General features: G+C 49.4%; 3 protein-coding genes across 3 annotated transcripts; 2 read left to right on the top strand and 1 right to left on the bottom strand.

The window, feature by feature from the left end:
• The first annotated feature begins 3480 nt into the window (after window positions 1-3480).
• LOC123407275 (DNA-directed RNA polymerase 3B, chloroplastic-like) lies at window positions 3481-12857 on the top strand. Its single transcript, XM_045100377.1, has 19 exons — window positions 3481-4266; window positions 5041-5247; window positions 5330-5463; window positions 5598-5664; window positions 5906-5964; window positions 6122-6239; window positions 6482-6595; window positions 6720-6851; window positions 6968-7384; window positions 8218-8268; window positions 8542-8612; window positions 9344-9428; window positions 9534-9686; window positions 9916-9990; window positions 10147-10236; window positions 10663-10710; window positions 10785-10899; window positions 11848-11951; window positions 12062-12857. The coding sequence occupies exons 1-19, from the start codon at window positions 3571-3573 to the stop codon at window positions 12170-12172; spliced, it is 2847 nt and encodes a 948-aa protein (XP_044956312.1). The 5' UTR covers window positions 3481-3570; the 3' UTR covers window positions 12173-12857.
• A 1015-nt stretch (window positions 12858-13872) lies between these two features.
• LOC123411383 lies at window positions 13873-15939 on the bottom strand. Its single transcript, XM_045104319.1, has one exon. It carries the CDS (start codon window positions 15891-15893, stop codon window positions 13992-13994), a length of 1902 nt encoding a protein of 633 aa, XP_044960254.1. The 5' UTR covers window positions 15894-15939; the 3' UTR covers window positions 13873-13991.
• A 6839-nt stretch (window positions 15940-22778) lies between these two features.
• On the top strand, window positions 22779-25038 carry LOC123409493. Its single transcript, XM_045102377.1, has one exon. The coding sequence runs from the start codon at window positions 22779-22781 to the stop codon at window positions 24885-24887; it is 2109 nt and encodes a 702-aa protein (XP_044958312.1). The 3' UTR covers window positions 24888-25038.
• Window positions 25039-25809: the final 771 nt, after the last annotated feature.

Below are 25809 nucleotides of genomic sequence, written 5' to 3'. Positions count from 1 at the left end.
GTATGTCTTGCTCGAGTCTATCTTCTGTGATCAACTTGCGGGTTTGTGACATTGGGAACCTATGCATATGGGTTGGCACACGTGGATTCATGTGAGTACTTGATGTATGTTTTGTTGATCAACTTGCGGGTTCATGACATTGGGAACCTATGCACAGGGGTTGGCACACGTTTTGACGCTCTCGTAGAAACTTTGGGGCACTCTTTGAAGTTCTATGTGTTGGTTGAATAGATGATTCTGAGATTGTGTGATGCATATCGTATAATCATGCCCACGGATACTTGAGGTGACAATGGAGTATCTAGGTGACATTAGGGTCTTGGTTGATATGTATCTTAAGGTGTTATTCTAGTACGAACTCTATGATGGATAAAACGGAAAGATTAGCTTCGTGTTATTTTACTACGGACTCTTGAATAGATCGATCAGAAAGAATAACTTTGTGGTGGTTTCGTACCCGACAATAATCTCTTCGTTTGTTCTCCGCTATTAGTGACTTTGGAGTGACTCTTTGTTGCATGTTGAGGGCTAGTTATATGATCCAATTATGTTATCATTGTTGAGAGAGCTTCACTAGTGAAAGTATGAACCCTAGGCCTTGTTTCCACGCATTGCAATACCGTTTGTGCTTACTTTTAACTTTTGTTACCTTGTTGTTTTTGTAATTTCAGATTACAAAAACCTATATCTACCATCCATATTGCACTTGTATCACCATCTCTTCGCCGAACTAGTGCACTATACAACTTACCATTGTATTAGGTGTGTTGGGGACACAATAGACTCTTTGTTATTTGGTTGCAGGGTTGCTTGAGAGAGACCATCTTCATCCTACGCCTCCCGTGGATTGATAAACCTTAGGTCACCCACTTGAGGGAAAATTGCTAATACCCTACAACCCTCTGCACTTGGAGGCCCAACGACGTCTACAAGGAGAAGGTTGCGTAGTAGACATCACCTGGCCGGCAAGCAGCGTCGGGCACCGTTCCCGGACAAAGCACACTATCGAGCGGAGCACGCGCTGGACTTGGTGCATGGCGATCTGTGTGGGCCAATAACCCCGGTGACTCCCTCCGGACGCCGGTACTTTCTGCTTCTCGTAGATGACCTTTGCAGGTTCATGTGGCTCACACTACTGAGCAACAAGGACGAAGCGCCAGATGCGATCCAACGGCCACACGCGCGCCCTCCCCCTCCGAACCCTCGATATTTTTCCCCACCCCCCTTATCACCTTCCCCTTCGGTCTCCTCCCTCTCGGACTCCCTCCCTCGAAGGTTCTACCGAGGTTTCTCCTCCCCCACCTCCTCCACCCCACCGGCTCGCAATTCTGGTCGCCGGAGCGCAACCCCTCGCAGCAGGCGACGCGCGTATGCCTCTCTTGCTCGCCCCCATCTCCACGTGCGCGCCCCCGCCGCACTGGTGGTTCACGACCACATTCAACGACCACATTCATTTGTTCATCGGACGATTCGTCGTCGGATGATGAAGATCTTATGGTGGCTGCACTGGTGGTTCACGACCACATTCAACGACAGCTTCCTCAGTACAGGGGGTTACTCCCTGGCCGTGCTCCCAACCTGAACTGCAATAGGGAGAGAGGGCAGGCCCTCCTCTATGTCGATTACTTTGCGAACACCCCGTTCTTCAAGCCAGATAAATTCCGTCGCCGTTTTCGTATGGCAAGGCATGTGTTCAGTCGTATCCGAGAGGGAGTGGTTGCTCATGACCCATACTTCGAGTGCAAGACGGATGCCCTTGGCAAGCTAGGATTCTCCTCTTACCAGAAATGCACCGCGACCATCCGCATGCTTGCATATGGAATTCCAGGCGATCTGGTGGATGAGTATGTGCGTATGAGTGAGACAACATATGTGATGTCAATGTACAAGTTCTGCCAGGCTGTGATCGAGGTGTTTGGCCCTGAGTACTTGAGGCAGCCAACTGCCGCTGATACAGAGAGATTGTTGGCGACCAACGCAGCTAGAGGCTTTCCAGGCATGCTTGGCAACATAGGTTGTATGCATTGGGAGTGGAAGAACTATCCATTTGCTTGGCTGTGCCAGTACAAGGGGCATGTCAAAGCGTGCACTGTCATATTAGAAGCGGTGGCTTCGCTAGATCTTTGGATATGGCATTCTTTCTTCGGCATGGCAGGTTCTCACAATGACATCAACGTGCTGCAGCGTTCTCCAATATTCGCAAGGCTTGCAGAAGGCCACTCCCCACCTGTCAACTTTGAGATCAACGGCCACCAGTACAACAAGGGATACTATCTAGCTGATGGTATATATCCTCAGTGGTCAACTTTTGTGAAGACAATCTCGAACCCCCAAGGTGAGAAGAGAAAGAAATTTGCCCAAATGCAAAAGAGTGCTAGAAAGGATGTGGAACGTGCTTTTGATGTGCTTCAATTCCGATGGGGTATCGTTCGAAACCCTGCACTGTCATGGGATGAAAGGAAGCTTTGGAAGGTGATGATTGCTTGTGTGATCATGCATAACATGATCGTCGAGGACGAGCGTGATGACAGTATCTTTGACCAAGGATTTGATTATCAAGGTGAAAATGTTGAGCCCCCGCACCAAGAACCGACCACGTTTCAACAATTTGTCCAGTTTCATCGTGAGCTGCGTGATTGACACACTCATTTGGATCTTTAAAATGACTTGGTTGAACACATGTGGGATCATATTGACAACCAATAGATGTATTGGTTCATTTTATGTTCATTCAAGACAATTTCGATCTGGTTGTAAAACTATTTTATTTAGAGACAATTTCGATTGGGTTGATGTGGAAACTTGTTTTGATACAAAAATATGGGCATTTTAGGCCCTGACGGACATGATAGGGCAAACGGATGCATCCGTGCGTCCACGCATCCCAGGACACACCCGAATACGACCCCATCGCCCTACCCAAACTGACATAATCCGGGCAAAACGGACGTCCGTTTGGGATCGCGTGGTGGAGTTGGCCTTATATAGTTTCTGGTTCCGTCAGTGTATGTCAATGGAATCTCCATCTTAGAAACCGTGGCATACTTGCTGGTGCTCAGAATGTGTCTACAAAACGTGTTTATTCTTCTCCTGTGAAGAAGCCATCTCATGTGGTCACATGGAGATTGAGAAATGCATACTCAAACCCCCCAAACTGCACCCCGAATTCGCGCGGCATTGCACCAAGACCAGCGTTGAGAGCCGCTCCTCCTCTCCAAAGCATGGAATGGAAGGGATAGATAGAACCAGCAGAAACTTATTACCAGGGCGAGAGAACCTTATCCACGCCCAGCCGCCAGGCCCCTCCACGTTTACACAGCCCCAGTCGCGAGGTTGACACAAACTCTCACCGTCAGATACCAGCCCGACGCGATCCAACGGCCACGCGCGCGCCCTCCCCCCCCTCCAAACCCCCGATATTTTTTCCCCAAGCCCCCTTATCACCTCCCCCTTCGGTCTCCTCCCTCCCTCGAAGGTTCTACCGAGGTTTCTCCTCCCCCACCTCCTCCACCCCACCGGCTCCCAATTCCGGCCGCCGGAGCGCAGCCCATCGCCGAAGGCGGCGCGCGTATGCCTCTCCTGCTCGCCCCCATCTCCACGTGCGCGCCCCCGCCGCGCCCCCGCCTGCGCCGCCTCTCGCCGCCGCCGCCCATGGTGGCCGTCGCGCCCGTGCCCCCGCCCCGCCCCGTCACGCTCCTCCCCATCCTCCCCGCGCCCCCGCCCCTCAACACCGACGCCTTCGACTGGCTCGACCTCTTCGCCTTCCTCAACTCCCCCGCCGACTCCTACCAGATCCCCCACCCGCCCCCCTCCCCCGCCCCGCCGCCGACGGCCGAGGAGGAGCTGGCGGCGCTCCTCGAGAGGGGGAAGGAGCGGGAGCGGGCGCGGCGGGCGGGCCACCGGCGGCTGCGCCAGCGCCAGGTCAAGGCGGAGACGGAGGCCTGGGCGCGCGCCGCCGAGGAGTACCGCCAGCTCGAGCGCGAGATGCTCGACCGCAACCTCGCCCCGCAGCTGCCCTACGTCAAGTCGCTCTTCCTCGGCTGGTTCGAGCCGCTGCGCGACGCCGTCGCCAGGGACCAGGACGTGCAGCGCCGCAAGCGGGTCAAGCACGTCTACGCCAAGTACCTGCTCCTGCTCCCGCCCGAGAAGGTCGCCGTCATCGTCATGCACAAGATGATGGGCCTCCTCATGTCCAGCAAGGACGGCTGCGGCAGCGTCCGCGTCGTCCAGGCCGCGCACTCCATCGGCGAGGCCGTCGAGCGCGAGGTTTGTTATTCATGGCCCGCTTCTAAGCGCGCTTTCATGGCAGACAATATTTTTCCGATATACTATACTGTATCTATTTGTATGACTTAGAAATAGCTCGTTTACCACAATGTGAGATTTAGACTTAGTGGTGGGTGACATTAGTGTAATTAATGTAGATAGATGGACTGTAGGCGCTGTTGTGCAGGGCTTTCACTTCCTTGTGCTTTCCATCTGACTGGCAAACAATTTGACTTGATCGAAAGTGCCCAATGAGAAATTTGGCAATGTAATGAAGTTAACAAATTGGAGGAACTGAGGACATTATGGAACTGGTTAGAATATTTTTATCTCCAAATTGTGTCGTGGTGGGATAGCTGGATGAAGTTGTTGACCTACTTTGTTTATTAAGATCCAATAGATACATCTTGTGAGCTGGTCACCAAGCGGCGATGGCATCTATGTTGCCTGTTTCACAATAGGTTTTCTGGCACTGACCATGTGACATGATGTCAGATTGCCAGATCGGAAATCATGTGCGCTAGATTTGTATTATATTTATGGATGACAAAGCCTTTGATTAGGGATTCATCTTCCTCTGGCTCAGGCCTCGGCTGTTCTTCTTGTGCGCTAGAGGTGTATATGTTGTAAATGACTGGAGTTTGATCACGTTCATTAGGATGAACTTGATGCTATTATAGGTTCTTCACTTTGCCATTTCAGTTGTCACCACACAGTGTTCCCTTAGTGGCAATTGATTTTTCTGTGTTTTGAAAGCTATCTATTGTTCTGCAGTACAAAGTCCAGGCTTTCTTTCAGAAGACTAGGAGAAAAACTAGGAGCAAAAATGAAAGTGAAAATGATCCAGCATTAGACAAGGAGCAGGCAAAATGCCGGAAACTTGTTAAGAGCTTGGTGAGGAGACGAAAATTGACTGAAGCACAGAAGCTTGTGCAACAAGAGATTGAATTGGAGGAATGGGGTGCAGAAGCCCAAGTGAAGGTTTGTTTCCGGATAGCATACCTACAAGTATAGAATTTTCTCTAATGTGTTATGAAAGATGATCCTCCTTTTGTGACTGCAGCTAGGAACTCGCCTGATTGAATTGTTATTGGATTCAGCATTTGTGCAGTCACCAGCCAACCAAACACCAGACAATTCTCCTGATTTTCGACCGGCATTTAAGCATGTATTGCGAAAGCCTATTGTAGAAAATGGGTAGGGCTGCACATTTTCCCAGTGTTTGCCTTTGTTGCATGCTTTGTGTTCGCACTGACATGTACTGTTGTGTCAGTATCATCTGCTTGCTTAGATTGGGTAGATCTATTCTGACATTTCTCCTCAATGAGCAGGAGACTAAAGAAGAAGCACTTCGTGATAGAGTGTGATCCTCTTGTGCATGAGGGGTTTGAAAGCACTGTAAGCTTGTGTTGCACCGCTATGCTGTTCTTTTCTGGATGAATATATACGTTTGACCTTTAAAAAATGGTCATCCAGTTGTTTTCCCCCCTTATAATCTGGATTTTCTCAAGTGTCAACCCATCGAGTTTGTTGAAACATTTACTTGCAGTGCTCGATGCATTGCAGATTCCATTTTCTTGTTTTTTATTTGTTCAATGGAAATGCTTCACACACATTTAGAAGTTTGAATTTCTTGCAGGCCAGACACGTGGAAATACCCTATCTCCCTATGCTGGTACCTCCTACAAAATGGAAGGGGTATGCTAGTGATTCGTGCAGTTGTTCTTTTTCAGTTAATTATGTTGGGTATTTGCTATCTTATCAATATTTGAAGTAGCGATTTGCAGTTAATTAGATGATATAATTGATCGCATCTTCTGTCCGATGATCATTTGCCAACCATGTATTGTTTCAGCTATGATAAAGGTGGACACCTTTTTCTTCCTTCATATGTTATGCGGACACACGGTGTGAAGGATCAGAAGGAAGCCATTAAGAGTGTTCCAAGAAAACAGCTGCGAAAAGTATTCGAGGTTTGCTGACCACCCATCTTTGATGCAGCCTGCATTTATATTCTTATAAACTTGTTTCCCTTGGCACAGCGGCACATCATCAACACTTCGTATAAGTTCTCTATTGCTGTAGTGAGTTTTAGTTTCATAACAGCATGTTCTAGATATTCTTCCTGCTTTAATGATTATTTCTGATGTTTATTCATTTGTGCTTGCTTAATTTTTATTGAATGAAAGCAGTCTTAAGCATTGTCATATTGCAGGCATTAGATATCCTTGGGGGTACTAAATGGAGAGTGAATAGAAGAGTACATGACGTTGTTGAGACTATTTGGAGTCGTGGTGGGGGGATTGCAGGACTTGTTGATAAGGAAAATGTGAGTCAACTGCATATGGTCAATTATGACATTGTAAATACTTTGTTTCTTTCCATTTTTCATAGAACGCTCTAGTGGCCACACATGTTTTTCACTACATGTTTGCGCTTTGTTTTGTGTATAGATTCCTCTACCTGAACGACCTGAAACAGAGGACCCAGATGAAATCCAGAAATGGAGGTGGAGCGTAAAGAAGACAAAGAAAACTAACCGCGAACTGCATGCTGAGCGATGTGATACAGAACTAAAACTCTCTGTATGTGTTTTGTGTTATAAAGAGGCGTTCTTCTTATTTTCTTAGATACCACGGTCTACATTTTTTAATATGTTAGGCCATTACTGAAACTACACTCTTTCTGCGTTTGTGAATAGGTTGCTCGTAAAATGAGAGAGGAGGATGGCTTCTACTATCCTCATAATCTAGATTTCCGTGGTCGTGCATACCCTATGCATCCACATCTGAGTCACCTAGGTTCAGATCTATGCCGAGGTGTTCTAGAGTATGGTGAAGGGCGGCCACTCGGAAAATCTGGTTTACGCTGGTTGAAGATACATTTGGCCAACAAATATGGTGGAGGCATTGAAAAGCTTACTCATGAGAGCAAACTAGCGTTTGTGGAGGATCGGTTGCCTGCTATATTTGATTCAGCAGCAAATCCTGTTGATGGGAACTGTTGGTGGATTAATGCCGAGGATCCTTTTCAATGTTTAGCTGCATGCATAGATCTTTCTGATGCCTTGAAAAGTTCATCACCTCATGCTGCTGTCTCTCACCTACCTATTCATCAGGTATTGTCTTCGTTGAGAATGAGGCGCTCTCGTGTGGGTGTCAACATTACATAAATCATCACCTGTAAATAGACAAATAGAGAAAGGCCAATATCCCAGGATTAAGCAAGGTTAATAACTTAATATAGTATGTGCACTAGGCATGCTTTTGCAATAGAAGAAGTGCCAATATTGACGCAATAAGTTTCATGATTAGTTGCTTAATGACACGCTTCTGTTGGCACATCCACATTCTTGTGCATCTTGTTTTATTTTGGAAATTCAATTAATCAAATGGCAGCATTTCAGATGCATCTTGTTTTATAAGTAAATATTGCCCATTACAATTAAAATATTGTTGAGTTTGCTGCAGTATATCTTGTTCAGGCAGCTTCTGTCACTGTTACCCCTTATGTTTAGGAACATTGCAGCCACCTATTCTTGTTAGTTTTTGAATATTCTATTGACTCCTGATCAGGCTGTGCTGGCTTCGCTGTAAATTCTATGCACCATCTACTAGTTGACAATGTTTATTTTTCTTACCTTTTAGAGGAAGATCATGCTCCTAATCTAAGTTTTATCTCCTGAAGCTTGTGTTTTTGGAGTGGGGCCTAGACTCCTATTGCCCACCATAAATCTTATAAGCGCCGAATCTAATAGGAAGAACTAGAGTTTGTTATGTGTAGATGATAATGGGACATTGTTCTACCCTACACAGCGATAGGAAATTCTGGACATAGTCATTGCATGGTGCTCTAGTGTTTAGTTATGGTGGCAATTGGTTTGAGATATCTCTGCCCAGCCAGCATTTGTCACGAAATTACTAATTACTTGTTACATTTGTCATCTATCAGGATGGTTCATGCAATGGGTTACAACACTATGCCGCTCTTGGAAGGGACTACGTAAGTTCTCCCTGCTATACCAACTGAGCATCACTCAGCCTGAACTTCTTTTGTTTTACCCGTGATATGGTAAAATAGAGCCTGCACTTTGTGCTTGTGTGTAATTATATGGTCAAGTGCACTGTTTTTTTACATAAATTTTGTTTATTGTCTGCAATTTAGCAGTAATCAACTAGGTCGCAGAACTTCTGTTCTTGTTTGCATGCTATTTTTTCATGAAATTTTATAGTGGAACTATCCAGATATAAATACTTGAAAATTGTCTTTGTACAGATGGGCGCGGCAGCTGTCAACTTGGTTCCTGGAGAGAAACCTGCAGATATCTACTCAGAAATAGCTGCTAGGTGCCGCCCTTCCCCCTCTCTGATTCTTGTATGCACTACATTTCGGGTTGTCCCTATTTTCCTCTCAACTCAAGTGTGTGAACAAAAGGATCAACCAACATCTCTTACATGCTCCATTGTCCAGTTGTTCAAAACAGCTCTGTACATGTCTGGTTTGATTATATTTCTGAGCTGACTTATGCAGGTTGTTATCTGATAACTGAATCTTATCATGTAGAAACTACTAGAAAATAGATTTTACATGTCTTAGGGAAAAATTTCACCTTTAGCATTAAGTCAGCTTTTTTTTAGATCAGCTGACAAAATATTTCCTTCATCAAAACAGAAGCGATGACAATTGTGTATGAAGACAAAAAAGAGTCCATGAATCTATATATTTTGCTTCTTGAAATAAAAGTAGTTGGCTGTGACTAAGGAACTCTTTTCTGTAACTGCTAAAAAAACTCAACCAACAGGTTCTACCAACATCTCATTTTTATTAGAAATAACACTGAGGTACCTTAGAGAGGCCAGGCCTTGAACCCTGGTGGGCTGGACGAGTGCTGAGGCTGTCACCATGCTCAGCTCTCCTTTTCCAATTATTAATTTGCCTGAATAGATTATAATATTTAGCTTATGTGTCATCTAACGATTAACCAGTTTTTAGACTATTCATTTCATAATGCATTTTCCAGTGCCAAGTGCACTCAGTTTATTAAATTGATAATGTTTTGGCATAAACATGAATGAAGGGTACTAAATGTTGTACGGGAAGACTCGATGAAAGATCCTGCTACCGACCCAAGTGTTCCATTAGCAAGGGTTTTAGTCGATCAGGTTAGTCTTCTCCCTCCCCCGGTCCGCCTCATTCAAGAAATATTCTTCTTTGTGTACTTTTTTTTTAACAAAACAGTTGAGGACCTGGACATTGGTAGCTTACAGGTGGATAGGAAGTTGGTCAAGCAGACTGTGATGACGTCAGTTTATGGTGTCACATTTATCGGTGCTCGCCAGCAAATTATGAAAAGGCTTCAAGAGAAAGGGCACATTACAGATGAGAAATTGCTCTATGATGTGTCCTGCTATGCTGCCAGGGTAAGTACTTTGTTTGCATCTGAAAGACTGGCTTTTTCTAACTCCCCTATCACTGATAAAAAAGGCGCGCCTAGGCTCTAGGCGATAGGAAAACACCTAGAGCTTAATCATGCTAGGCATGCACTTAAGCATGCGCTCACAATTTATGTGTAGCACATTTTTCCCTTGCCCCCTATTGATTTCATTTGAGAGATAAGGACATGCTGTGACTGTTGAATCTCTGATGAAGGTAACTTTGGATGCACTTGGACAAATGTTCCAATCTGCCCGTGGTATAATGGCGTGGCTTGGTGACTGTGCAAAGGTATATGGTCTGTTTTGAATCATAATTTTCTCAGTTGATTTAAAATTTACAGGCATCCAATTTTAAAGTGGGGCATTACATTTTCCTCTGTACATGCTTCTTTGGTAGTTGAGTTGAGACATCAAAAGGCTCTTACAGTGTTTCATTTCTTCATAGATGATTGCTTCAAAAAATCAACCTGTCAGATGGACGAGTCCTGTTGGCCTTCCAGTTGTTCAGCCGTACAAGAAATATAAAAACTATATGGTGAGTTACTTATTGACTGCATATATGTGCATTTTTTGTATATCTGCACTGAACAAGCAGTATGCCTGATCCTTGATTTGTGTTGGTTATTCTTGCTCACTTTCCTTTGAGAGAGCATTCTTACTCATTTGTGCAAATGACATGTTGGTTATGCACCTTTTGAAACATCACTGCAATGCCAGTTGAAGAACACTATTGGTTCATACATGAAAACAAACATAAGCTAATTGTACTTTGATCTGGATCATGTATTTATTTTCTTCATATAATTCTTTCAAAGAAGTGCCCAATGTGTGGAAGGGGCATTTTAGGAAGGATTGAGACACATTCAAGATAAAATATTAAATTACTTTGACTTTGCCCCTTCATTGCCATTTTATGAACACTATTTGTGTTATTTGTTTCAATATGGTCACCATCGTGCAGATAAGAACTTCTTTGCAATGTCTGGCTTTACGACGGGAGGGCGATGCAGTAAGTAATACTTTATTCACTTGTTCCGTGCTTATTCCCACTATCATGGTTAATTTACTGCCATTTAATTTTAGATTGCAACCCAAAGGCAAAAGGCAGCATTTCCACCGAATTTTGTGCACTCTCTTGATAGTTCACATATGATGATGACGGCGATTACTTGCAAAGAGGCTGGTCTTCATTTTGCGGGTATTTTCTGATTTCTGGTTCCATTGCTAGCATAAATATTTTAGTAGCAAACCTCCTCCCAGTACTAACCAACCTTAAGCTATTACTACAGTGGAAGTAGAATGAACTGGATTTTTGTCTTTGATGAGTTTGGTCTAATACATTTAACTAAAATTTGACACTGCCTTTAAACTTATCTTTATATCAAAATGTCCATGTTATCCTTTACCAGACCTTAGGAAAAATGTTATAATCCCTCTGTCCCAAAATAAGTGACTCAAAAATGACTCAACTTTGTACTAAGTTAGTGTAAATTGGAGTCATTTTTGAGTCACTTATTTTGGGACGGAGGGAGTACCTGCTACTGGTATGCATCCCAGCAGCAGGAGCTGCTAACCTTTTACATTTTTGACCGTTCCATGCATTGCCACTGAGGCAAGTGTTCCGTTCATAGATATCAGATAAGAATAAGCTTGATGTAAAACAAAGTTTCTGGTAAATCATGGATGTCAGGTTCCTTTTCTTGTTGTTGGGTAATGTGCTATGTTCTACTCCCTCCGTCCCATAATATAAGACGTTATTACATTCAATATGTGAGTATATTGGGTGTATTAATGTCTTGTATTATGGGACGGAGGGAGTACACGTTTATTCTTGTTAGTGTTCTGTCAGCATTACGAATTGTTGGTTTCAGTATATTTGTGCAAATCGAATAGTGTAGGATTTTGCTAAAAGGGGCTCCACAGTCCCCAAATACAACGAGTTGGCCAGAATCTAAGCTCTCTTAAGGGCATATGGTGTAATTTTAGTGTGAAAGATAGTCACGATTTCTTTGTATCAAACAGCCAATAAATAATGCAAATTAAGTCAAATTTGTACTTCAAAAACTTTTTACTTTCGTTGCTTGTGCTTATGATGTTTGTCCGTAAATAATTTATGTTGCCTTTTGTTGACGTGTTTTGGCTGCAGGAGTGCATGACTCATTTTGGGTGCATGCATGTGATGTTGATAAAATGAATCAGATCTTGAGGGAGCAATTTGTGGAGCTGTACAGCATGCCAATTCTTGAAAATGTATGCTGCCGGACTGCATCAAGTGTCTTTTAAGCAAGCAATACTTTGTTCAACTGTATCAGTAGATTATTTCCTAATGCTCTTTCTCTTATATCTTATATTCTATCCAGCTATTGGAAGAGTTTCAGACATTATTTCCGACAGTAGAGTTTCCTCCCTGCCCAGCCCAAGGGAATTTTGATGTGAGAGAAGTTCTCACATCTACCTATTTCTTCAACTAAGCTTACCGGGAGAGATATACTTAACATGTCGTGAGCTCGGCGTGGTTGGATAGCTGAATTGCCAGATCACTGTTCACAAATCACAACATGATGGTTGTATGGGGGCCAGTGGCTTGATGGGCCAAGAAGCTGAGTTTTTCAAAATCTTCGGCGTGAGAAACAATTACAGCAGCAAGCCATTGCAACTCAGTTTGTTGGCACACACCGGCAACAGAGGCATGAATGGTTTTTCGGCACGGGTTAATCAACTCGCTGGACTCTGAAGCATGCGAAATGGTTACAAGATGCCTAAGCTGAACAAGCCTCAAGTGGTTGGTGCTGATGATCTTTTGGTTGACGCAAGATCTGTGAGGATGTGAAATTCAGTTCAGGCGCTGGCTACCATTACTCAGGCCAAGAAGGTAAATTATGAAATATCAAGCTATCAACTTGTGAAGAGTCCAGTCTTGCTGATGATGCTGATCAATTTTACCATAGATGAGAGTTTGAACCCTAATTTTACTGCCTATACGTTTTTTGATCTCTTAGGATTTTTGTAGCCGATGGCTCTGCATGCGCTGCACCATCGCCCTGTAATAATGTGTAGAATCCGGGCACCAAACAGATACCGAAAAGTGTATATGAGATCCATAGATGCTGTTGACAAGAAATAAAATTGTACAGGAGAGAAGTTTTGACTGGACTATTTCATCAATCTTTGGTTTCCTTGATTGATATTGTGCCGTGAATCATGGGATGTCGACGGCTCAGATATGAACATGTGGTGTTGACTCTTGAGCTACAGCTTTAGAGCATTTCCAGCCGTCCCTTTTTTTTCGGCACCGATGGACGGAAAAGTCGGCCTAAATCATTGTTCTGATGTTATCAGAAAACTTTGTCATAAAATGAACTCGATATAAATGTATTTCACGATCTGACCTTTTCGACAACGTCATAACCCGCGACGTTTCTATTCTATTTGAAAACGAACCTACATGCATTGCTTTTGTTCTATGTGAAAACGCACGAGCCTACATGCATTGCTCCCCTTCATAGCTAAATGGGATGTCTAACATCTTGCTGGAAACGTCACATCCCATGGCGTCACCCCCTTGGCGTTTCTAGCAACGCAGCATATGCTGGCGTTTCTGCCCAGCCACACAGCGTCTTGACCAGGCCAACAACGCATGTAGGTTCCGCGTTTTCAAATAGAGCAGAAACGTCGTGGCCTATGATGTTACCAATAGAGTCAAATCGTGAAATAGTTTTGTCTAATGTTTATTTTGTGCTATACTTTTTTAAAAAGTCAAAAACAGTGAAAAAGTCCAAATAATGTCTCATTCGCGCCGCCGATGCCTTACTTTTTGTCAGATTTGAGCAAAATTAGAGCCGACCCTCCCAGGCCAAATCGAGCCGCGCTACTTTCTGCATGCAAATTGTGCACGTCGCCCACCCCTCTTTCTCCTCTCTTTTCTCGATGCAAAAAAAAGACTCCCGTGGGGCTCAACGGCTGGAGATGCTTTTACTTTCAACATGTCAATGGGAAGTTTAAACAAATTCTGATCAAATTATTACTCCCTCCGTTCCTAAATATAAGACCTTTTAGATATTGCATTATAAACTACATATAGATGTACATAGACATATTCTAAAGTGTAGATTCACTCATTTTGCTTCGTATGTAGTCTTTTAATGAAATCTCTAAAAGGTCTTATATTTTGAAACGGAGGTAGTATTTTGAACCTAGTGCTGATCAAATTATTGTTGAGCGGCTCGCTGCTATTTTTTCTCGAAATACTGATGAACCAAACACAAACACACACGAACGGCGCCTACTCTTTCAGTCGAACACGGCGAGCTTCTCGTACATTGGCCCGGAGATGGCCTTGTCCATGACGGCCCTGGGCGACGGGGTGTCGTCGCCGTCAAGGAACAGCTTGAGCATGTTCTTGGAGAAGCCGCTCACCAGCGCCACCCCCTTCTGCTTCGCCGTCACCGGCACCGACTCGGAGCCCCGCAGGTTCCAGAACACCGCCTGCGGCACGGCGTCGCCGTACCCGGCCTCGGCGTACTTCCTCGTGATGGCCTCGTAGTCCGTCTCCCACGGCCTGGACGACGCCTGGTCGAACTCCATGTCGCTGAACACGAACACCCTCTTCACCATGCGCTCCGGAGGGAGCTTGCCGGCGACGGCCACGCGGAGGAGCTGGTCGAACACCGCCTGGAAGTCGGTGTTCCAGCCCCATTCCATCTCGCGGATGAAGCCCGCCTTCTCCGACAGGGTCTCGCCGCTGATCCGGTGCAGCTCCGGCTCCGCGGTGAAGGTGATCACGCGGTGGCGCCACGGCTCGTCGCAGAGCTCCGAGAGGAGGAGCCCGAGCGCGACGCAGACGTACATCGGGAGGCCGGCCATGCTGCCGGACACGTCGCACACGGCGAGGCAGTTGTTGAGCTTGCCCAGCGCCAGCAGGTCGTCCAGCATGCGCTTCCACTGCAGGTCGGCGACCTCGTCCTCCCCGTCCATGGCCGACTCCAGGATCTGGTGCGGCAGCAGGGCGCCCGCCGCGATCTTCTTCTTGCCGGACTTGACGTCGGCGAGGAAGCCGTTGAAGCGCTCTTGGTCGTGATAGATGAAGTGGTCCTTGTAGTTCTTCATGGCGACGGACGCCACGCGCGTGTAGAGCACTTTCCCCCACTCCCCCGCCGACATGAAGGTCTCGGGGAGCTCGAGGGCATGGCGGAGCGGCACGTAGGCCTCCTTGCGGAGGCGCTCCCGCGCGCGGAATGCGTAGTGCGCGTCCGGCAGGTCCTCGGGAAGGTCCGGCGCCGAGCCCTTTGGGAAGAGGCGGCGCGCGATGGCCTCGCAGATGAGCGTCGAGCGGTCGTAGCAGCTGTCCACCGACGGGCACCATTTCCCAGCCAGGGAGAGGTTGATCTTGCCCTCTGCGAGCTTCTTCATGTCCTCGGCGAGGAGGTCGGCGAACACCTCCGCCGTCATGTCGTGCAGGAGGCGGTAGTTCTGGTCCCGGGCGTACCTCTCGACGGCCGTCGCCGCGGCGTTCGCGCGCTTCTTCCTCCGCACGACGGCGGCCTGGGCGGCCTCCTCCTGATCGCGCTTCTCGCTGGCAGCAACGCGCGCCTTCTTGCTGCGGAGCTCGTGCTCCGGCACCTTCCTCGCCGCACGCAATCGAAGGCGGGCGAAGAGTCCTCCCTCGGCGGCGAGGTGGGCCTGCTTCCCCGGCGTCCGGGTGGAGACGCCGCCGTGGATGACGCGGTGGAGGATCTCGGGGAGGTCCTTGAGGTAGCCGAAGTCGGCGACGGGGCGCGCGTTGAGGGCGAGCGTGGCGGGGTGGGAGCCGTGCATCCAGAGCGCGGCGGCGTAGAACCCCTCGCGGTCGGCCTTGCCGGTGCCGCGCACGCCGCGGAGGTTGCAGGCGAGGCGGAGCGCGGTGGCCGGCTCGGCGGCCCAGGCGTTGGCGAGGAGGGAGGACACGGTGTCGGCCGGGGTGCCGGGGACGACGTGGAAGAAGAAGTCGAGGCAGGGGTCGCCCGAGGTGGCGAACGTCGGGGAGTGGTTCTCCGTGCGCGTCTTGGGCGGCGGCGGCTTGTTGAAGTTGGCGTCGAGCAGGTCCAGGAACTGGTCGCCGGTGGTGGGCTTGGCAGCCTTTGCAGCGCGCGAGACGGCCGGAGGGCCGCGCAGGGTGTAGGAGGCGGCCCTGCGGCACGCCGCAGCAGCCGCCATGGATGATGATGGATCGGTTTCGTGGTCTGCGTCAGGGTTTTGGGGGGTTTTCGTCGTAAATAGCGCGGTTAGTTGGAGGGACAGATTTTGCGGGGGTTGGTGCTCCATTTGTTATGGAAGGTTTTGCTAATTATAAGCTGATCCTCATCCTTGAAAGAAACACGGTGCGTACGCTGATTTATCGGGACTACGCTGATGCCAGGCATGTACACTTTCAGTTAGGACGTGTTTGCTTCTTCAGTTAACGGACGGCCCAGATTGAAGATCGATTCAGGATCTGATGGCTCGTGATGCTCGCCATGTTCCAATCGTTATTATTTTATTTTTTTGACATGGAACACCAAGCATTCCAATTAGCTAGTAGCTGCACAATCAGCAGCTATACCGTAAAAGCTAACCATCATCGCAGTGGCCGCGTCCGTTATCTTTCATGTATGACATGCGTCCAAGTGATGTCTCGAGGTTCTACAGTAAAGACTATGTTTCTCAAATATATATATGATGTTGTCATAATCTACGATGTGTCTATGTTTTGTAACAAAATCTTTATTATGATTTTTTTCGCAACAAGACCTCAGTTCCAAAATTAAAAAAATACAGCTAAACCTGAGTTGCAAAAAGAATTTTATAACAAAATAATTGAAGTAATTTCTTTTTATAACAAGACCTATGTTGTAGAAATAATTTTGCAATAAGACATGTGTTGCAGACTTGTAGTGATGAATGCATATTTGGCTCGTTTGATGGAGCAAATCTGACAGCTCGCAACCTAACTCTTTTAAAAAGATCAGCCGACGGACGCCTAGCACTCCCCTTTCATCTTTCATACTACTAGTTGGGCGCCCGTCCGTTGCCACGGGACAACAAAATGTAACATAGAGAACACACTTTGACATCGAGATATTGATCAAAACATTAAATAATTTGCTGACATAGATATATTGAACAGACAATCATGTAAGTCACAATGTGTACGCCACGCACACGGCTCATGAGTATTGCGATAAATATCATCTTATATACCTAAAAGATAAACAAAATAGAGGCGACTCATACTCAAATTTCAGGGTAACATATTTATCGATACGGAGTTATGTTCATGACCACATAACTAATTTTTCCACATCTGAAGATAAATAATCGTGCAACTCCATTATCAGGGACGCCCAAGACAACCTTCAATAGAAGGCCACTGCCTGATCACCTCCCTTTGCCCCCGCGGGCGACTCGGGAGGCGATGCCAGATCCCGCCGCGGGCGGCCTACCCTTCCTTCCTCCTGCCTCCGCCGCATGTCGGATCTGCGAGGGCAAAGCCCCTCAAGGTAGCTGGCGGTGGGGGCTCTCCTCTCCCCGTCTTGGTAGTGGTGCGTGCGGGGCTGCCACCCTAGGCGGTGGCGTCAGACATGCATGGGGGCCGACGGCATGGTGGCGCTTTCTCCGGTTGGCGGCGTGCGGCGATGCGACGGTGTTGAGAAGGGTACTTGGTCACACGGTGACTATGCCATATGGTGGCGGTTCGGGTCTGGCTTAGGGCATCCGGCGGCTCCGGGTGGCTTCTTTCCTTCCCCATCGCGGGCGCGCGGTGGTGCTCCTCGACCAACGGCAGTTTCGACGACGGCGCAACTCCAGATGGTGTGGAGGTGGTGCGGCGGCCACTTGGGTGCGGGCTGGTGCCCTCCCGACCTAGACCTGGGCCCAAAAGGGGCCCATCTGGGTTTGGCCAGGCCTTGCTCAGATTCGCCTGCAACGGCTTCGACGGACGAAACTGCGGCTCGTGCGAGGAGTTGCGGAGACGGCAGCGTGCCCACAGGATCCTCACGAGCCCCTTTCAGGCTTGACCGGGCCTTGGGGACCAGTGTGCTCCTTTTGCTGCGTCCGGTCGCCATCGTCGATAGAGGTGGAGGTTGTCCCCTCCCGCGTGGCTGCTGACTATGTCGCTCCTCGTTCCCGGCTATTCTTGCTTGGACCCGTCGGTCCCACTTCATATAGCATGGTGAGATGGTGGTGGTGATTCCAAGACCATGATGGTGCATGTTGGTGGGCTACGAGTTTGGTGGAGCGCGATGCATCGGCTGGGGTTGTGGGTGGTTGGCGGACAGGAGAAATCCCTTTCGGCGTGGCCGGCACCGACGCGGTGATGCACGTGGGCGCCACTGTTCCTTCTCCACGCCCCTCCGCATACCGGGGAAAACCCTTGGATCAGCCCAAGTAGCAGCGTCGTCATTGTCATGTTCCTTCCTGGTGGGAATTCTCCGAGGGCCCATCGGTTGTGGGTCATCATCGTTTTTGTCGATCCGACTCTGTTGTCATTAGTTTATTTTTTGTTTCTCTTTTATTCTTTCTGGGCGTGCTTGTGTTGTTTGCCCGAGCATTGAACTCACAATTGTATCGGGTCATTGCTATATTTAGATAGCAGGGCGAAAGCAACTCCATTATAGATGCTCACACTCACTATACCCTCAGGCCTAGAATCCTACTGTGATAAAAACTGAACATGAGTCAGAGTTGTGCTCTTCACTCCACTATGAGAGAATGGAAACACCTTCGCCTCAAGCTGGACCTAAAATGCAACACCAAACCGGAATTTATGATGCACTATAAATTGTGTTACTTCCATCCTAAAAGGCTGCGAACTAACACGATCAACATTACAGCTGACAACTTCTGGAAAAAAATCGAAATACAACAAGCTAGGTTCAATTATAGAAACCTTGCAGACTAACCTCATCATTTGCGTTTTCCCGATTGACATAGAGATGCATGTATTACCACCACTTGTGGCAATGAAGCAATGGCTATAACGCAACCACAAGTAAAAGGAAGACACATACTCAAATGCCAGATTGGTGTCTATGAAGGTTGCAACTGTATTTATTCCGGAAAAATGTCAGATAATTTCTTAGGTTCTACGTACCTGACTATGCAAAAGCACTATTATGTTAAATAGGACACCCTAAATCATGTCATATGAGCCCCCCAAAAAGATAATATATGGAGTCCCCTAGCCCACAATAATAGCACCTGACATGATACATGTTGGAGAACGTCGCATGGGAAACAAAAAATTTCCTACGCGCACGAAGACCTATCATGGTGATGTCCATCTACGAGAGGGGATGAGTGATCTACGTACCCTTGTAGACCGTACAGCAGAAGCGTTAGTGAACGCGGTTGATGTAGTGGAACGTCCTCACGTCCCTCGATCCGCCCCGCGAACAATCCCGCGATCAGTCCCACGATCTAGTACCGAACGGACGGCACCTCCGCGTTCAGCACACGTACAACTCGACGATGATCTTGGTCTTCTTGATCCAGCAAGAGAGACGGAGAGGTAGAAGAGTTCTCCGACAGTGTGACGGCGCTCCGGAGGTTGGTGATGACCTTGTCTCAGCAGGGCTCCGCCCGAGCTCCGCAGAAACGCGATCTAGAGGAAAAACCGTGGAGGTATGTGGTCGGGCTGCCGTGGAAAAGTCGTCTCAAATCAGCCCTAAAACCTTCGTATATATAGGTGGGAGGGAGGGGACCTTGCCTTGGGGCTCAAGGAGCCCCAAGGGGGTCGGCCGAGCCAAGGGGGGGAAGGTCTCCCCCCCAAACCGAGTTGGACTTGGTTTGGTGGGTGGGAGTCCTTCCTTCCCTTCCCACCACCTCTTTTTTTTTCTCTTTGATTTTTCTTTCTAATGCGCATAGGGCCCTTTTGGACTGTCCCACCATCCCACTAAGGGCTGGTGCGCCACCCTCAAGGCCTATGGGCTTCCCCGGGGTGGGTTCCCCCCCGGTGAACTTCCGGAACCCATTCGTCATTCCCAGTACATTCCCGGTAACTCCGAAAACCTTCCGGTAATCAAATGAGGTCATCCTATATATCAATCTTTGTTTCCGGACCATTCCGGAAACCCTCGTGACGTCCGTGATCTCATCCGGGACTCCGAACAACGTTCGGTAACCAGCCATATAACTCAAATACGCATAAAACAACGTCGAACCTTAAGTGTGCAGACCCCGCGGGTTCGAAAACTATGTAGACATGACCCGAGAGACTCCTCGGTCAATATCCAATAGCGGGACCTGGATGCCCATATTGGATCCTACATATTCTACGAAGAACTTATCGTTTGAACCTCAGTGCCAAGGATTTATATAATCTCGTATGTCATTCCCTTTGTCCTTCGGTATGTTACTTGCCCGAGATTCGATCGTCAGTATCCACATACCTATTTCAATCTCGTTTACCGGCAAGTCTCTTTACCGTTCCGTAATACAAGATCCCGCAACTTACACTAAGTTACATTGCTTGCGAGGCTTGTGTGTGATGTTGTATTACCTAGTGGGCCCCGAGATACCTCTCCGTCACACGGAGTGACAAATCCCAGTCTTGATCCATACTAACTCAACTAACACCTTCGGAGATACCTGTAGAGCATCTTTATAGTCACCCAGTTATGTTGCGACGTTTGATACACACAAAGTATTCCTCCGGTGTCAGTGAGTTATATGATCTCATGGTCATAGGAAAAAATACTTGACACGCAGAAAACAGTAGCAACAAAATGACACGATCAACATGCTACGTCTATTAGTTTGGGTCTAGTCCATCACGTGATTCTCCTAATGACGTGATCCAGTTATCAAGCAACAACACCTTGTTCATAATCAGAAGACACTGACTATCTTTGATCAACTGGCTAGCCAACTAGAGGCTTGCTAGGGACAGTGTTTTGTCTATGTATCCACACATGTAAATGAGTCTTCATTCAATACAATTATAGCATGGATAATAAACGATTATCTTGATACAGGAATTATAATAATAACTATATTTATTATTGCCTCTAGGGCATAATTCCAACAATACAATGGGACAAAGATTCCATGAGAATTTTTTACATAACTCTCAGTTCTAATTCTCGTACCAGCAAGTGTATTTTGTTCCCATTTTCTGAATCTAAAATTTTATGAACATATGTGAGTACACAATACAATCCTTGAACTGAAATTATTAGGTCAGTTTGGTAAGTACACCCAAAAAAAAGTTTCTATATTAGACGAATCAACTAATGTATAGAACAGCTAATGTATCTTACTAATTCAAACATTGGAGTAACGAGTAAGAACAAGTTCATGCAGTTAAGTGTAAGGTTTCAGAATTCAGATAGGAAAAAAAAGACCTCACTCATTTGATTCAACGGTGGAGCAACTGTCATCAACTCAACCGACAAGATTAGACAACGGTCACCTGTTGGGATGTTGTGCAGGATTTGGCCCATGACTCTTGGTCAGTTGGTTGTGAATCACCACATCTCAATACATTGCAAATGGCAAATCACATATGAGATCACCAAGAGAAACCACATCACAAATTTTTTTACTGGAGGCGGAGAGGGCATGTCTCAAGGTCTCGAACCTGTAGGTGGGTGGAACGACGACATGTGGATGGCATGGTCTCCATGGCCATGTGGGTGGCATGGCGTCTCGTGCTTGCCGATATGTGGATGGCGTCTCGTGCTTGCCGATATGTGGATGTGATGCGATGTGTGTCTCTGGGACTGGCCACCACCTGTTCGGAGTTGGAGTGTGTTTACCTGGGTGGATACCCTGTTTGTATTCCCAAGCCGACGGAGGCGGTGTCCATGGACGTCGTCGTCTTCTTGAAGGCTCCGTCGTAGTTACTCCATATCCTCCAAGGTGCCCCGAATGAAAATCGTGATCCTCTAGATCTGGCGGTGGCGACACTTCGGTGGAATATCCTTCTTGAAGGCATTATCATGGGGCTCATAGATCAACTGTGTGCAGCTTGGTCTCTTCTCGGTGGCTTGTTCCCGGTTTAGTGCTCCCTCGACTTCTTAATGAGTACTACATACCAGAACATGAAATTACTTTTGACTCTGGAGCATGTGAAGGGATAAACATTTCAGGATTGATTCGAGAGCCTGCACCATGTGAATCATAGCTAGATGGAACCAAGGAAACAGATTGTGCAATACAACAAATCACCGCCGACATACCCTGTCTCGTATGCGTCCATTAGTCATCGTGGGGCCCTACCTTGCCACCGATGACGAAGGAGGACGCGGGGGTGAGGTGGCCGGCATTGATGACGAAGCAGGACGCCAAGCTCGACCTTCTCAGAACCATCGTTGTCGTGAAGAAGAGGAACACCAACCTGGCGTTACTGATGGATGCAAACACGTCGACGATGGGCGAGCAGGTGAAGGCGTGGTACTTGACGGAGCACGGCCTCATCCTGAACCAGATGCCGAAACCGACGACGACCATTGGCACAACATCGAGCACCGCGCCCATGATGTCGAGCTCTGAAGCTACGCCCACGACGCCGAGCACTGAAGCTGTGCACACAACGCCGACGACGACACCGACCTCCCCCAGCCCTACGACGGAGGAGCCTATCGTTTGAATTCTACGTCTATGGTTCTTACCCTTTTGATCACCGGACTTTGGCTATGTTCCATCGCCGACCCTGCGGCATATGATGATCGTCAAACTTTTTTAATTATTTTAACGAGAAAGACATTATTTTTTTTATATTGGGAGCGTAAGCCTGAAAGCGCAGCTGAAATTCTGACCCCAAAAACACGCCAGCGCGAACGCCCAACGACACTTCACCGGATGCGCTGGGAGGCTCTAACCCAATCGAGGAGTACGTGACAGCAAACTGAAAAGTACATATGAGCTACGAAAATCAAACCAAAATGGCACAGGTCGCAGGTAGGCTGATATTCACTGCGCGCCGCGACTTGAACCACACGCTACCCCTCGCTTATTTCTATTCGCCTCCAACCACTCGCGCCATTTCCTCCTCATTTTCTGCACACAACATAAATCTCCCCAAAACCCTGACCCAAAACCCTGACCCAAAACCGATCACCCATGGCGGCGGCGGCGGCGGCAGCAGCAGCAGCTGCGGCGTGCCGCAGGGCCGTCTCCAGCACCCTCTGCGGCCCGCCGATCGAGAGCCTGGCGGCGTCGGCTGCGCGGGCCGCCGCTGCGGCGCCCCCCACCGGCGACCAGTTCGTGGACCTGCTCGACGCCAACTTCAACAAGCCCGCCCCGCCGCCGCCCCCCAAGACGCGCACGGAGAACCACTCCCCGACGTTTGCCACCTCGGGCGACCCCTGCCTCGACTTCTTCTTCCACGTCGTCCCCGGCACCCCGGCCACGACCGTGTCGTCCCTCCTCGCCAACGCCTGGGCCGCCGAGCCGGCCACCGCGCTCCGGCTCGCCTGCAACCTCCGCGGCGTGCGCGGCACCGGCAAGGCCGACCGCGAGGGGTTCTACGCCGCCGCGCTCTGGATGCACGGCTCCCACCCCACCACGCTCGCCCTCAACGCGCGCCCCGTCGCCGAGTTCGGCTACCTCAAGGACCTCCCCGAGATCCTCCACCGCATCATCCACGGCGGCGTCTCCACCAGGGCTCCGGGGAAGCAGGCTCGCCTCGCCGCCGAGGGAGGAGGACTCGTGGCCCCCGCGCGCGCCCACCCCGCCTATGATCGCTTCGCCCGTTTCCGATCTGGTACGACGCGCCGCGGCCGGAGGCTCGCGCGCCGCAACAATAAGCGTACGGAGAAGGCGCGCGTTGCTGCTAGCCAGAAGCGTGATCTGGTGGAGGCCGCCCAGGCCGCCGTCGCGCGCAGGAAGAAGCGCGCGGACGCCGCGGCGACGGCCGTCCAGAGGTACGCCCGGGACCAGAACTACCGCCTCCTGCACGAAATGACGGCGGAGGTGTTCGCCGACCTTCTCGCTGAGGACATGAAGAAGCTCGCGGCAGGCAACATGGACCTCTCGCTGGCTGGGAAATGGTGCCCGTCGGTGGACAGCTGCTACGACCGCTCCACGCTCATCTGCGAGGCCATCGCGCGCCGCCTCTTCCCCAAGGGCTCGGCCCCCGACCTTCCCGAGGACTTGCCGGACGCGCACTACGCCTACCGCGTGCGCGAGCGCCTCCGCAAGGAGGCGTACGTGCCGCTGCGCCATGCCCTCAGGCTCCCCGAGATCTTCATGTCGGCGGGCGAATGGGGTAAAGTGGTGTACACGCGTGTCTCCTCCGTCGCCATGAAGAACTACAAGGAACACTTCGCCTATTACGACAATAAGCGCTTCCGCCGCTACCTCGCCGAGGTGAAGGCCGGCAACGTGAAGATCGCGGCGGGCGCCCTGCTGCCGCACGAGATCCTGGCGTCGGCCAAGTTCGACCCCGAAGTCGCCAACCTGCAGTGGAAGCGCATGGTGGACGACCTGCTGGCGCTGGGCAAGCTCAACAACTGCCTCGCCGTGTGCGACGTGTCCGGCAGCATGAGCGGCCTCCCGATGGACGTCTGCGTCTCGCTCGGCCTCCTCCTCTCGGAGCTCTGCGACGAGCCGTGGCGCCACCGCGTCATCACCTTCAGCATGCGGCCGCAGCTGCACCACGTCGCCGGCGACACCCTCTGGGACAAGGCCCAGTTCATCCAGCGCATGGACTGGCAGATGAACACCGACTTCCAGGCCGTCTTCGACCAGCTCCTCCACATCGCCGTCGCCGGCAACCTGGCCCCCGAGAGCATGGTGAAGAAGGTGTTCGTTTTCAGCGACATGGAGTTCGACCAGGCGTCCGCGAGTCCGTGGGAGACGGACTACGAGGCCATCACCAGGAAGTATACCGACGCCGGGTACGCCGACGCCATACCGCAGATTGTCTTCTGGAACCTGCGGGACTCGCGTTCCGTGCCGGTGACGTCGGAGCAGAAGGGGGTGGCGCTCGTAAGCGGCTTCTCCCAGAACATGCTCAAGCTCTTCCTCGGCCCAGAGGAAGAAGAACAGAAGGTAGAAGACAAAGAAAAGGAAGAAGAAGAAGAACAAAACGAAACTGAAGAAGAACAATCCAAGGGTGGCGAGAAAGAATTGAAGAAAGGAAAAGAAGAAGTCACCCTGACGCCGAGGTCCACCATGGAGAAGGCCATCGCCGGGCCGCTGTACGAGAAGCTCGTCGTGTTCGACTGATCGACTACGCGAGCCCGTGTTCTCTGAAAAATCAGATGTGCTAGTTTTTGTTTTCTGCTCTCTGAACAATTTGCAGCTATTTTGCTTTTTAACCTAGTTTGTCATGTCTCTCATGGACGAGCGTTTGGAAATGGACACGAATCTCGTAAAAGCATCTTCAACAGCCGCGCTTCACGCCGCGTCTAAAAACATGTTTGCCGCGCGTCCATTGCCTGGTTTGGCGCGTCGCGAAGCGCTGGCTCCAGCAGCCGCGCTAAAATGCAGCACGCGCGCCGCTCAATTGGAGAGCTTTGACGGTGCGGCGGCGGCATGGGACGGCGCCGGCGCGACGCCACCCGTCGGCGTGGTCATCCGCGGCGGCAAGAAGACACTGCGCGAGGCCGACGGTCGGCGGAGCTAGGGTTTTCGGCGGCGGCAGGGGGGGGGGGGGGGGGGGGGGCTCGCGGCTGTACAACGAGGTGAGCGGGGTGCCGGTCTGCGCGTCCATGGTGGCAGGGGCGCCGACGCCGACGTGCGCGGTGCGAATGAGGAAGAAAGAGAGAGAGTTCGCGCGCGCTCGAGTCTGCCGCGCGCGGAAGTGAGCGCTCCAAATTACCAGTGCGGGATAAGGCGATGGACAGTGCGTCCAACTTGTTTTAGCGCGCCCGGTTTTTACGCGCCCGCTTGAGCATCCCGCCGCGTCGCCCCCGCGCTAAAAAGGCATATTTTTTGACGCGGCGCTTGTTTTGTGTTGCTGTTGGAGATGCTCTCATAATTCTACCATTCCGCTGAAATCTTGATGTTCTCTATGGCGTGGTTGTGCAATTTCGTAATTTCTACAGGAGATTTGATGATTTTGATATGATTCCTGTGCCGTGGAAGTGTTCTGGGCCCGATCCAGCCGAAGGTGCTATGGTGGGTGGTAACGCAAGGGTGTGCACGG

The sequence above is a fragment of the Hordeum vulgare genome, chromosome 7H, assembly GCF_904849725.1.
Source record: "Hordeum vulgare subsp. vulgare chromosome 7H, MorexV3_pseudomolecules_assembly, whole genome shotgun sequence".
Classification (NCBI taxonomy): Eukaryota; Viridiplantae; Streptophyta; class Magnoliopsida; order Poales; family Poaceae; genus Hordeum; species Hordeum vulgare.
Note: the sequence above shows the minus strand (reverse complement) of the source record. Positions and strands in the feature narration are given on the sequence as shown.

Coding starts and splice junctions, on each gene's coding strand:
- LOC123407275 (XM_045100377.1), top strand. CDS start 3,571: ATGCCTCTCCTGCTCGCCCCCATCTCCACGTGCGCGCCCCCGCCGCGC. Junction 5,665..5,905: donor ATGAGGGGTTTGAAAGCACT/GTAAGCTTGTGT, acceptor AATTTCTTGCAG/GCCAGACACGTGGAAATACC. Junction 6,240..6,481: donor AGCTGCGAAAAGTATTCGAG/GTTTGCTGACCA, acceptor GTCATATTGCAG/GCATTAGATATCCTTGGGGG.
- LOC123411383 (XM_045104319.1), bottom strand. CDS start 15,893: ATGGCGGCTGCTGCGGCGTGCCGCAGGGCCGCCTCCTACACCCTGCGC.
- LOC123409493 (XM_045102377.1), top strand. CDS start 22,779: ATGGCGGCGGCGGCGGCGGCAGCAGCAGCAGCTGCGGCGTGCCGCAGG.